This window comes from Crinia signifera, chromosome 5 (genome assembly GCF_055691185.1).
Source record: "Crinia signifera chromosome 5, ASM5569118v1, whole genome shotgun sequence".
NCBI classification, from domain to species: domain Eukaryota; kingdom Metazoa; phylum Chordata; class Amphibia; order Anura; family Myobatrachidae; genus Crinia; species Crinia signifera.
The window spans coordinates 256,682,688-256,695,680 of record NC_139221.1 but is presented as its reverse complement, the minus strand read 5'-3'; the positions used below and the strand labels follow the sequence as shown (position 1 = coordinate 256,695,680).

The 12,993-nt window shown below is 42.7% G+C and overlaps 1 protein-coding gene across 2 annotated transcripts in view; it reads right to left on the bottom strand.

The window, feature by feature from the left end:
- ARHGAP12 (Rho GTPase activating protein 12) overlaps positions 1-10,358 on the bottom strand; it is a 71,467-nt gene extending 61,109 nt beyond the window's left edge. For both annotated transcript variants that reach the window (XM_083188873.1, XM_083188874.1), the window contains exon 1: positions 9,714-10,358. In XM_083188873.1, coding sequence (XP_083044999.1) covers positions 9,714-10,352 — 639 coding nt within the window. In that variant the 5' untranslated portion in view covers positions 10,353-10,358. The remainder of the gene's footprint in view (positions 1-9,713) is intronic.
- Between the last annotated feature and the right edge of the window lie 2,635 nt (positions 10,359-12,993).

Below are 12,993 nucleotides of genomic sequence, written 5' to 3'. Positions count from 1 at the left end.
TGTACAATAGTGTTCACTGGGACAGCAGCCAAGCGCACAGCTACTAGGGTCAAGGGAATAAGCAGAAATGCTAATTCTATATTATGGAAGATTTAACGCTATATCAAGCTAGAGTTTATGTGCATGTTTTATTTGTATCCATAAGAAAGAAAGCATTCAAACAGATTAAAAACTGCTGCTTGTATTATTTGTGATCGTCTACATCCGACATGTCCAACCTGCAGCCCTCCATCTGTTGTCAAACTACACATCCCAGCATGCCTTGCCATAGTCCTGCTATATGGGAATGCTAAAACTATGGCAAGGCCTGCTGGGATGTGTAGTTTCACAACAGCTGGAGGGCTGCAGGTTTGACATACCTAGTCTACATCAATAGGGTTTGACTTATCTGAAAGGATAAAAGTTAGGTCCCGATTCGGAGTTGGGAAGTAAAGCAAGAAGAGCAACTTTTCACCTGGACAATCTATTATTTTTGAATGCAGGACAAATACTGGCTGCTTTTTACATGTAGTCCACAAATGCTGGACAGCTATATTGCTACACTGCAATTTAGATTGGAGTTTGGACAGGTCCCTTTCACATCCAACTCTCTCTACATACTTTTGGGGGGTATTCAATCAAGGATTCCGAACATCCCTACAGTCGGAATCTCGTCCGTTTTCGTCGGATACGACACTAACTCCACAGTTGGAATTCAATATTCCAACTGTAGAGTGTTGAAAAGTCCGGGTTGTCGGAAAATGGCGGTGAATTCGACAATCCACGGACGTTCCTGACAAACAACTTTTTGTCTGGAAAAAAAATAAATAAAAATCGGCAAACATTGAATACCCCCCTTATATCTAAATATCTATAGTGCAGCATGGTTTGTCCACAACAGTTTAGCAGAAGAGAATCATGAGGAACCATTATTTGATGGGGCCTATAGGATAAAGGGTTCCTAAATAATGATAATAATAATAACTTTATTCAATGTTTGAAAGGGCCTGAATTGAAGAGACCGTGGTTGACAAAACTTGTTGGATCTATAACTAGTTTGTAACAATGGCTAGATCAACAGTCAAAAGGTTGATATGGGTCTTTCACTTTTTTGTCCCAAATGTCGACATTGACTCCGTATCGGTGCAACGTGTCCCCTCACATGGTTGAAAATACTTTTTAGATCTATAACTAGTTTGTAACATGCGCTATAAATTTGAGATCAGTTACCAAAGTACAGAAGTAAGAACCTGGCAGCAGAGAGAGTCCCAAAATAAACAGAGTGATTCACCATTAGGCTCTATAGGGGTTAAAGGTCACATTTACCAACTACTGACACTTCCAGGTGCACACATGCAGGTACTGTAACACACATGACTCCAGGATAATTCAGAGGATCGGGTAGAAAAAAAAACTGCACACTGAGATCAGAGCCCATTTATCAAGAATTACGTGCAATGGAATCTTGTTGTGAGATCAGCTCCCATAATTGCATTGTATTACCTGTATTTGATTCTTAAGGCCCCCATACACTATGCAATTCACCTGGGAACTTTTCCTGTGACTCCAGTGATCAATCGCAGGAAGAAAAAAAAAAAAAAGAGCCCAAATTGCAGGGTATAGGCTTCGGCACAAGGGGAAGTTAAGGTGCCCACATACACTAGAACGATTTATCGTCTGATAACATCGGACGATATATTACACAGGAAGAAAATTATTTTCCCCATGCTCACAGCGCTGAGTGAGCCAGAACTCAGTCAGCGCTACTAAGACCGTGGGGAGAAGGAGGCCGCTGATGATGTCAGTGACCCTCCCTCCCAATGGCCAGGGGACATCCAGAAATCACCTGCATAAGGCCCCCAAACGCCCTCAGGATGTCAATCACCCTAAAAGCAGAGTGACCGCTAGCCTTCAGGCGGAAGGCTTATGCATGCGCAGTCATTCACAAATTTGCTGCATGGAGTGAATCGGGCCCTTAGACTTGGCCATTTCCTTTCACACATGCCAGTGAATATGTGAAAGGGGTATAACTAGGTCTTTTTGAACAGTCGACACATTAAATGGTCAACATGGGTCATTTTTTGGTGTCAATTTCTACGTCCAAGAACATGGACACTCAAATTAGTGTAACTCTTCGCTCGCCATGCTCCAGGCCAGGTGCCTCATTCCACTGCGCTCGGCACCCTTTTCCAGAACTACAATTGAAAGCGGTAAAGTATGGAAAAAAAAAATGTGAAAAACTCATAGCAAGTTTTTCACGTGTTCTGTCTTTTGCTTGTGTCAACCTACTGTCCATATTGTGGAAACTGGATCCCCTCACAGTGTATGACCACAGTAACTGCTGTGTTACAGGCCAAAATAAAATGTCTAACAAGCATTTTACCTGCTAGTGTATGCCCAGTGAGAAACGTTCTACACTCTTGCTATGCGTTAATATGTAACCGGTGAGGGAGTGCCTCCACACACCTGCAAATGTAAATAGTCAGGTGTGGCTGGATTCTCTGCCGTAACTAGAAAAGTTATTGTACAGTACAACACAGCTTAACAGCGCTATAAAAGGAAATATTACAATGCTCCTCAGGCCACTTTCACTAGAACCAGGTCGGTCAGGAAGACCACATGAACAGAACTCTGTACTTCAGCACCAAAGCATGATCACTAGGTGTTCAGAACATTTCACTACAATGAGGGTTATGTAGGCTTATCATTCTGTCCCTTTTAACAGGGACAATCATGAATTACATAGGTTCCATGGCTGACTAAAATCAGGAGGAATGCAGGTTTTCATTTAGCCAGCCACAGAACCTGTGTATTTCATGAGTGTCCTGGTATAGAAAAGGATAGTAATAATAATAATAATAATAATAATAATAATAATAATAATAATAATATTTATAAAGCACTTTTCTCCCAATAGGACTCAAAGTGCTTTACCATTGTCTTTACAGCTCAAAATACAAAACAAGCTTAACAGTGGATGTCAGTGAAATGCTTGAGTAAATAAGTACGTCTGTAGTCTATTTTTAAAGTATTCTACAGTGGGGGGCTTCTCGCACTGTGTGAGGAAGAGAGTTCCATAGAGTTGGAGCAACAAAGTTGAAAGCCTGACCCCTAGATGAATTCAGGGAAATTCTGGGTACTGTTCGTAGTCCTTCAACGGATCGTAGTAATCGCAGGTACCTTGGGCCCTGGTCATGTAGGGCCTTGAAAGTGAGTAAGAAAATCTTGAAAATGATTTGCCATTTTACAGGTAGCCATTAATGGCAGGGCCGGCCTTAGGCATAGGCAAACTAGGCAATTGCCTAGGGCATTTGGAATGCCTAGGGGCATCAGCAGCTTCTGCTGATTAAAATGATATGCAGCATGCCTATATTCTGTGTGTGAGTGAGGCTGTATTTGCATATGAAATAGTGTATTCATGGAAATCACTGTAACATAGCATTCCGTATGCAGGTACAGCCACAGTCGCACATAAAATATAGGCATGCCGCATATCATTTTAATCATCAGAAGCGCCTTGTGTGTGCTGGTCACAACAATGCAAATAAGACGAATTTTCAGCAAAAAATGCACCCAACGTTAGCAGAACTGGCCAGGAGCAGCATGGCCTATTGAGACAAGATGTATGAGGAAACATCTGTATCCAAGCAGAGGCAGAGGTCACAGTGTTAGCGGCTGTGCGAGTGCTGTCTGCGCGTGGGTTGGTTGTGCAATAGTGTTCGCATAAGTGTAAGGGGCATTATGTGTGTCATGTATAAATGCATTAATAATGTGCGACATATGTGTAACAGGCATTATGTGTGTCATGTGTATAAGGGCATTAATAATGTGCAACATATGTGTAAGGGGCATTATGTGTGTCATTATGTGTATTAAGGGCATTAATAAAGGTTGGCATAATGTGTAAGGGGTATTATGGTTATAAGGACATTAATAAGGGGCATTACTGTGTGGTATTATCAGGGGTGCCGAGAGAAAGGGGTAGGGGGTACAAATTACCCAGGCCAAAGTCTGATGGGAGGGCCCAGTGGGGGCCCCGGCCCCTTCCCCTTAATCAGCTCTTCTGCTCTGCCCAGCACACACTGCTTTGTGCTGAGTTGCAGTGTGGCCATGGAGGTGGTTAAAATACACTATTTTCTCAGGATTTTTTTCTAAGGGTATAATGTGAATAATGTGAGGAGTAATGTATATAACTAGGTAAAGTGGTACTACAGTGCGATGTAACGTGAATAAAGGACACCATCGCATGATATAATGTGAATAAAGATGCACTACTGTGTGGCATAATTTGAACTGGGGGTAAAATTGTGTGGCCATGCCCCTTCCCAGCAAGAACACACCCCTGTTTGGGCTGCACACCAAATGTGTGCACTGTTTCTATTTAAAATATTGCGGGTAGGAGCACCAAAATGATGACTTCTATGATGAGGGTTGATGGTGCTGGGAAAGGGGAGCAGAGTCAGAGGCGGAACTAGTGGTGGTGCTAGGGGGCACCAGCCAAAATCTTGCCTAGGGCATCATTTAGGCTAGGGCCGGCTCTGATTAATGGCGTAGAGAATGGGAGTTAAGTGGCAGGAGCGGGGCTGGTTAGTTAATAGTCTGGCTGCTATATTGTGTACCAGCTGCAAGCTGGGAGACCCAGGTAGAGAGCATTGCAGTAGTCTAGTCGTAATGATATAAATGCATGTATGACTTTAGGCAGGTCTTCTGAGGGAATTAAGTGCTTGATTCTGTACGGTAAGCCAAGTTATGTAGATGGCCAAGGGTAAAGGAACCTATGTGTTTTGCCTCTAAATTTAAAGCAGCAATTAGTTACAAGGCTGTAATTGCTTTATACCAAAAATGTGAATTTAAATTTTGAGGTGAACACGCAGAAAACATGCAGGTTCCTGAAACACCTACAAAGAAGGATTATAGATTACTTTGCAGCTGGATTCTGGTTAACTCGCTAAGCAGAGTAAATTCACTGCTTAGCGAGCCAACTAACGACGCCCGATGGCGAGCAAATGTCCGCCCCCAGCCACCGCACGTACATTTCCGGGGCATTGCATGTGTTGCATAAACATACATTCACAAGGGTGCATATAGGGGTGAAGTCATTAGATGGTTGCCGACCATCGAATGATTTTTTCCCATGTTCGCAAATATAAGTCAGTCTTGTCTGACCGATATATGCACTGTCCGGTCTGAGAATGGGGCGGGTGGCTGATATCAGCTGCCCTCCTGTGTACACTTGGGGGCGCTCAACTTTCTCCTATGTGTACGCAGCATTTACTTGGGTACACCTAGGAAACATCCCCATGCGAGCACCCCCTGTTTGCCTCCCCTGTGCGAACTACTCAGCAAAGGCAGAGCGCAAACATCGGTCCCCGATGCGAATACGCCGGGGACCGAACAGATCAGAATGAAGCCCAGGGTATAGATTAAATCATTTATGCAAGATGACTCGACATCCAAGATAATGCAGCTGCTCAGTTCTCCAGGCACCAGTGACATCTGAGGAACCTTAATGGTAAGTGCTCAATACGTGTAAGTGAAAGTCACACACAAGGGTAAGATGAATGATTGAACTGGATGAGAGCAACACAGAAGAGTTATGCACTGCAGCCAGTGGCTTGGATAAATTCCTAACCCATTAATGTGTGTTAGTTGTTTCTTCCTTTTGGCAAAGACATCACAAAAAGCTTTAAGCATTGAGTAAGCCTTGACAAAAAGCACATTAAATATTTACACATTTTAAATCTGTCTTAATGCTGTGAAAATAAAAAGCGCATTTATATTCATCAGAAGGAAAGGAGAGGGGAGGAGAGGAGAGCACACGGGGGGCAGTAGGGGAAATTTATTAACAGTTTCTTATATAGCGCACACATATTCCGCAGCGCTTTACAGAGAATAGTTGAACATTCACATCAGTCCCTGCCCCAGTGGAGCTATATTGCCTATCACATGTACACGCACACACAGACATTCTAGGGTTAATTTGTTGGGAGCCAAGTAACCTACCAGTATATTTTTGGATTGTGGGAGGAAACCGGAGTACCCGGAGGAAACCCACGCAAGCACGGGGAGAATATACAAACTCCGCACAGTTAGAGCCATGGTGGGGATCGAACCCATGACCTCAGTGCTGTGATTCAGTAATGCTAACCATTACAACATCTGTACAGAAATAAGAGGGGACGCTGTTGAAGGGAGAAGTATAAAGCTGAGAGACCAGTGGTCTCTGTTATGCATTTTATATTACGCAAACAAGGAACTTGCAGGAAATGGTCAGATGTGCAGAATATAAATTTGGTGTAGAACATATGGACACAGCTTCATTGGACATTGCTAGTTCCTATGCTATTTTTAGAAAATGGATACATTTCGCTGTATTCTCAGTGGTACTTGTCTGACTTCTCAGGTACATGTCATATACTGATATTTGGTGGTTACTTTACTAGAAAATCTACACAGAAACTCATTTAGGGCCTAATCCTGGTTGGTTTGCAGAAGCAAACTCCTTCTTTAATGGACAAAAAAACCCTGTTGCACTGCAGGTGGGGCAGATGTAACATGTGCACAGAGTTACATTTGTGTGAGTTATTTTTTTTCTGTGCAGGGTAAATACTGGCTGCTCCATTTTCACAATGCAATATAGATATCAGAGCTGCATTATTTGCAACTGCTGACACCATCCAGTCCACCAGTGACCTTGTCCATCCTTCACCCACGTCCCTCCAATCATCTGGATCCACCTTTGGGATATCTGCATTGTTCCTAAATCCAGCCAAGGAGGAAGATTCATCCAAGTGGGAAAACCTGAGCCCTTGAAATTACAGGGCAAACCAAGGACTACTGCGTCACCTGATATTGGACACAATTCCTACATGGATGGTAATATCATTTCTTTGTCAGCCCTCATCTATTGGAAATTTCCATGAAAAATAACGCCAAAATATCCCTGTGATATAACTTTAATTGTGCACATGCATAACGATTCACCTTTACCAGCCATTTTAAGGTTTTATTTTCATTTTTATTGTAATAAATTTGTATAATTTTTTGAGAACCGTCTTGATCGTTCATTGGTACAGCCAGCGCCGGAACATTCCTTTTATACTTTCAATATAGATATCATTTTGCAGTACAGGTGGAGCCCCTCTCATCCAGCCTGCCAGCTAACCATGGCGCGGTTTCTGGCAGAGCTGGCAGGGCGGTTCACTCGCTTGCATGTCACTATGTACTGTACCTCGGTGCAGGCTTCTGGGGTCACAGGGCAAGCTTCGGGGGTTGGAAGGCGATGTGTGCAGCAGAGCTGAATGAATGGGGTGCGCGCTGCAGGACCTGGTGGATGGCGATAGGATCTCTGAGAGCGGCTCCATCCAACACCCCAAGCCTGCCCATCCAACACCCCACCCAAATCTAACTCTCTCTGCAAATGTTAAATGGCCAAGTAACCGCACACAATCTTTGTATTCTCAGACCTCCATGCTCAATAGCAAATCTAGGCATACCACTAATAGACACTGGAGCAGCGGAGTGACAAATCACGCGTCACCACTTGGCAGTCTAAGACAAATCTGGGTTTTAGCAGATGCAAGAAGAACGCTTCCAGCCAAAGCATGTGCTGCCAACTAACTCTGGGTACACTATTAAAATATTTATATGCCAGCCCCACTGACACAGTGGCCGGTTAGTGAAGCTTAACACACTTACCAATCAGACGCTCGATATGTCGGATCAGACATCACAACTTGGAGGGCATTTAAATTAGTCCACACAGTAGTGATGTCAGTGTCAGCAGCCAAATACACAAAAATATATCTTTCAGATATACACCAGACAACCAGCTAATGATAACTTGTTCGGCACTCAAATGAACAACATTTCTCAAATGTGTAACCAAATTAGTGCAGCAAAAATAAAGATATGTGACTGTTTTTTGTTGTTTGGCCCGTGCGCCTTAATTCCAGTGATGGGAAAACCCAGACAATTGAAGTTACTGGTGTGGTTCCACCAGTTTGGGTAAGCACCTCTTCTGTATTCACATGATCATGCCCCAGTGCACAAAGCAAGGGCCTTCAGCAGAGACCTGACCTCAATCCTACAGTCACCTTTTTTTATGAATTGGAACACTACGTGTGTGTGTGTGTGTGGTGTGTGTTTGTTTGTGTGGTGTGTGTTTGTTTGTGTGGTGTGTGTTTGTTTGTGTGGTGTGTGTTTGTTTGTTTGTTTGTGTGGTGTGTGTTTGTTTGTTTGTTTGTTTGTGTGGTGTGTGTTTGTACTTCCCGGGTACAACTTCAATATTTAGTTCAAACAGTGAATGTAACAGAAAACCGCCAGTATCAATTGAGTTGTTTTATTGTAAAAATCTAGAATGGTCATGAATGTTAATTGTCAATTTACTGGTGTACTTGCAAAACACCACAAGAACAGTATTGATGTAAAAAGCCAGATTTCATTTAAAAACCATTAAAGCTGTTTAAGCCACAGCATACACAGGAATGTGGTCGTGATGGGGTGTGTGCACATTGTGTTCACTAAACAAGGCTTTATATAAATATATTTTTTTAGTATTACAAAACAATAGCATACCACCCAACTCCCCCCCACAAAAAAAATGTAGTACAAAAAAAAAAAAAAGAAGGATTGTGGCTCTTAGCAACAAGCAGCTCTGCAATACTGACATGAGTCAGCTGGGAGAAGATGAATTTACTTTATATCTAGGACACAGAAGCAGCACTAAAAACAAACCTATTCTACAGAAATACAAATGTAAAACCTAAAGAGAAGGGGGGGGACACTTCATGTAAAGGGACAAAATACAGCGGTCACACACACAGTCTGGTCCAAGAGCCAAGTGACAGGATAATGATCTGATACGGTGAAGTCCTCCTGGAATAATTACCATATCAACAATTAGAATGCAGACACCATTGTGTCGACAAGTGTGAAGTGTGCATTGTACACGCACTGCCGTTACAACTGTAATCATGATTATTTACAAATGTGCTGCCAGCGCACATAACATCCTTCAATTTCACACTTGATGACAGAAAGATGTCAGGGTTCACAATCTGCATTTCAACATTGGTATTTTCCACAAGAAGTGTGAATCCCCTAATTTGATATTACATGTAAGTAGCCCCGGAGGACAAGGCCAAGCTGCTTGGCCTAGATTACTTCTGACACAACTGTGGCCTAAAGGCAATGAGAAGACGACCAAGCACAACGAATGAATACTTTCAGCTGGAAAAGATCATGGCAACAATAATGTAACCACAGAGTGAGGTCAGGGGTTGCTGGCGCAGTATTCTCTGCAGCAAAGACCAAAAAAAAAAAAAAAGACTCCCAAAGAAGTTATACCAACAGCAATTTATATGTGCTATTTCTACAGCCCTGCCATAAAATTACAATGGACCCCAGTATTACTATGGCTGTTCGCACTATGCTGCCACTGATAATCAAGTTAGTCAAGGCAGCATATTTTGTGGCATTTCTCCCCCCCCCCCCCCCCCCCAATTAAATGATCTAGAACAATTTTCATAAACCTGGTCTCCTGGACCCGAAACAAGTCATGTTTTCCAGGTCACTAGGCAAGTGCACTGTGTATCACCAGTGGTCACATTTTAAGAAATCTGCAGGTGAGCTGGAAAACATGAACTGTGTGGGGTCCGGAGTACCAAGTTTGAGAATATGTGATCTAGAACCATCCCCATCAATGGCACCATTAAACATTATAAAAGATATACCTGTAACTGTTCTGTAGAACTGCTGCTTAGCTCATCTCCAGATTCCGAATCTGCTAGAAGTTTTTCTGAGTTTTCCCCAGCTGAATCCGAGTGGTCATTTAAAAAGCTAGTCTTTTCTATTTCCATTAGTTCCGGAACAGGAAAGTGCATGGCTGAGGGGCTCCTGCTAGTGGCCTTTGGTGAATGCAAATCAGTACCCAACTTGCCGTTGTTATGTACAAGATCTAGAGTCAGTCCTCTTGTCTGTCCCGGGCTACTGCTGGGTCCAAAGTTCTGATTGGCATCTCGAATTGTAGTGGTTTTCCCAAAACTAGAAAGCTCTGGAGATTTATTTACATTCTCTGTGGACCTCTGCAGCCCTTGCATAACCTTCAGAGGACTGTTGGGTAGAATGCCCTGCTTGACAGGTGGCATCAATGCTTTTCTACCAACTTCTTTTACGTACTGAGCTGGAACATACAGTGGTTTGGAGTTTTCGTCCTTTTTCACCTGCCACCAGTCTTCATTTGACTTTTTCATCAAAATATACTTCTCCCCCTGCTTAATAACAATCTTCTTGTTCTTATACTCATATTCATAATCGTATTCCACCTCAATAAACAGTGGTCCAGGTGTCGGCCTAGCACTTTTGTCAGCCATGGTCAGTTACGTCAGTCACCTTTTTAGAAGAACGGTGAGCATTATGTCAGTTTGTGCTGAAAATTCTATGGAGAAAAACAAAAGAAAAGGCCATAAAATATCTCCCAAATAGAAAACAGCATCATTGTGATCAATGAACATTTTTTAACAGTTAGGGAAGCTGGCAAGATAAGAGTAGGATGGTTTCCCAGCTGGCAATGGGCTATTGGAAATGGTTATTTTAGACTATGGGGGGGGGGGGGGGGGACCAGTGACCTCCTGCTCCCTAGCCCCACCAATCCAGGTGCAGTGATGAGGCGGAGACTTCCCTGCGGCAGCAGCAGCGAGGTAAGAGAGGAGGGGCGCCACCGCCAGGTGTGTCACAAAGGACAGCTCTTAACGCAAGAGCTGTCCTTTGCAATAATTATCGCATATGTTAGTGCATATGCGATAATTATCTATTCTGTAACCGGTGATGTGTGGCGGAGAGGGGCTGCAGATGTTACAGTGAATTTCTCATGTTTTGTGCTTATGGCCTGGAACAAGAGTACGGAAAATGGAAACACCCAGATTGGGGTACAAAAATATATTTTGTGATAGGTTACAACTGGGATAGATTACAGCAGGTATGCAGAAAGCGATAAACAAGCTTCCCAAGTATAACTTTGGCTAGTGGCTGCACTTGGCAACATTAAGAAGAAACCGATTTAAGAAAACAAAGATATTTCTGATCTCTCTTCCCCCACTGCCCAGTCTCTGCAGCAAGGGAGGGGGGTCGTGGGACCCGAGCCCCTCCAGCAGACCCGGGACCTGGTAAAAAGTACCCCCCCTCACGGCACTGAATACTACACAATAAACAAACTCCCTTAAGTGGATCCTTAACGCCTTGAGCAGTGGGTTTTGCTGGGGCAGGACAAAGTTAGCAGGGCAGGTTTGCGCACCACCATCCTCCCCAAGCAGCAACGGGGAGGATGGTGGTGCGCAGTGGTTCAACGCAGGAGGCACCAATGGCGCACCCTTTAATTACAGTGGCATGCAGGGAAATTTCCAAAGAGAGCGCCCTCCTGCAGCGCAGCTCAGTCAATGAAATTTCTGGGCAAACCACAAAGGGGTTAGAGGCCTATAAGAGTCCATTGAATGAAAAACATTTTCACTTTACAAAACTTTAGAAAATTAAGTTTCACCACTGTCTGACGGACGGGTCTTAAGACTAGTGTTGAATATCTACTAAGTTACAGCCAATGTGCTAAAGGTATTGCAATGTACATGCTCATAATGGAGATAAAATCATTTTCACTGGGTAGGTCGACACAAGCAAAAGACATGGTGGACACTGAAAAGGTAGATAATGAGTTTTTCATGTTTTTTTGTTGAGACAGACTTGATTCAAGTGGATATAGAGTGAGAATAAAAGTGTGACGAGCGCAGCAAGGCATCGTGCCCGAAGCATGGCGAGCGCAGCACACTCATACACCAAAACATAAAAATCGTGTCGAACTTTTGCTTTTGTTGACCTTTGTCAATGCTGACCTTGAGTATGTCGACCATTTAAAGGTGTCGACTTACCCACTGTCAACCTTGAGTCAATCTATCAATTATAACATAACCAAGGACAATAACTTTAGAAAATGCACACACACAAAAAAAAAAATGTTTAACTAGTAACAAAAGAATAAAAATCTTTAAATAGCTGGGACAATGAGAAAGATCAAACGTTCTAAAGAGCAGACAAATACCAACATTGCCCAAACAAACCATCAGCTTCTACCTGTCACCTTATAGAATGAACTACATAAATTATAGATAGAAGCTGATTGGTTACCATGAGCAGCTAATTGTCCACTCTTTACAACGCGTTATAATTTCACCCAAATCTGAAATGTCAACTCGAGAAAACATTTTTTTCAGTCAAGTATAGGAACCTGGACTTTTACAAATTGCATTGCAAGGCAAAAATGGACATAATGACTGACTGATTCTTTCACATTCCTAACATTCTAACGAGCTCAGCAGGGTAAGTGCTGGAAAAAAAAATATATTAAACTGTCAGTTCCTCAACCTCAACTTCCATCCAGTGTCAGAATAGTGAAAAACTATTAGCCAAGAAGTGTGCGAATGCAACAAATATATGTAACAACATTTTTCATATATATAGGAAAGATGAATATTCTGGCAAAATAACTTTTTTAAGCAGATCAATTTGTGACCATCAGCAGCAAACATAGACAGAACCTATACACATAAATGAATCTATTTAAAAATGTGCAAAATGGAATGTTTTATAAACACTAAATTCAGGATTTATGGGTTATCCTTGGTTTACAATTACGGGGGGAAATGCAGAATTGACAGCTCTGGGTGTGACACCTGGAGCTTAACGCAAGGGAGTAAACACTGTGGACTATTGCTGAATCAGCTTTTCAGCGAGGGCAGGGATAGAAAGTCAGCTTACAACACTTGCGGGTGCTTGACCACAAGTGCAAAATGCACATAAAGGTGCCCATACACGTTACAATTATTGTATACAATATCACATCTCGGTCTGCGATGAGATGAGATCTAGAACAAAAAGTTTGTGCAGCACATACTTTTTGTACTAGATCTCATTGCAAAACCAAGAAGCGAGGAGATGCGATATTGGATACAATAATTGTAACGTGTA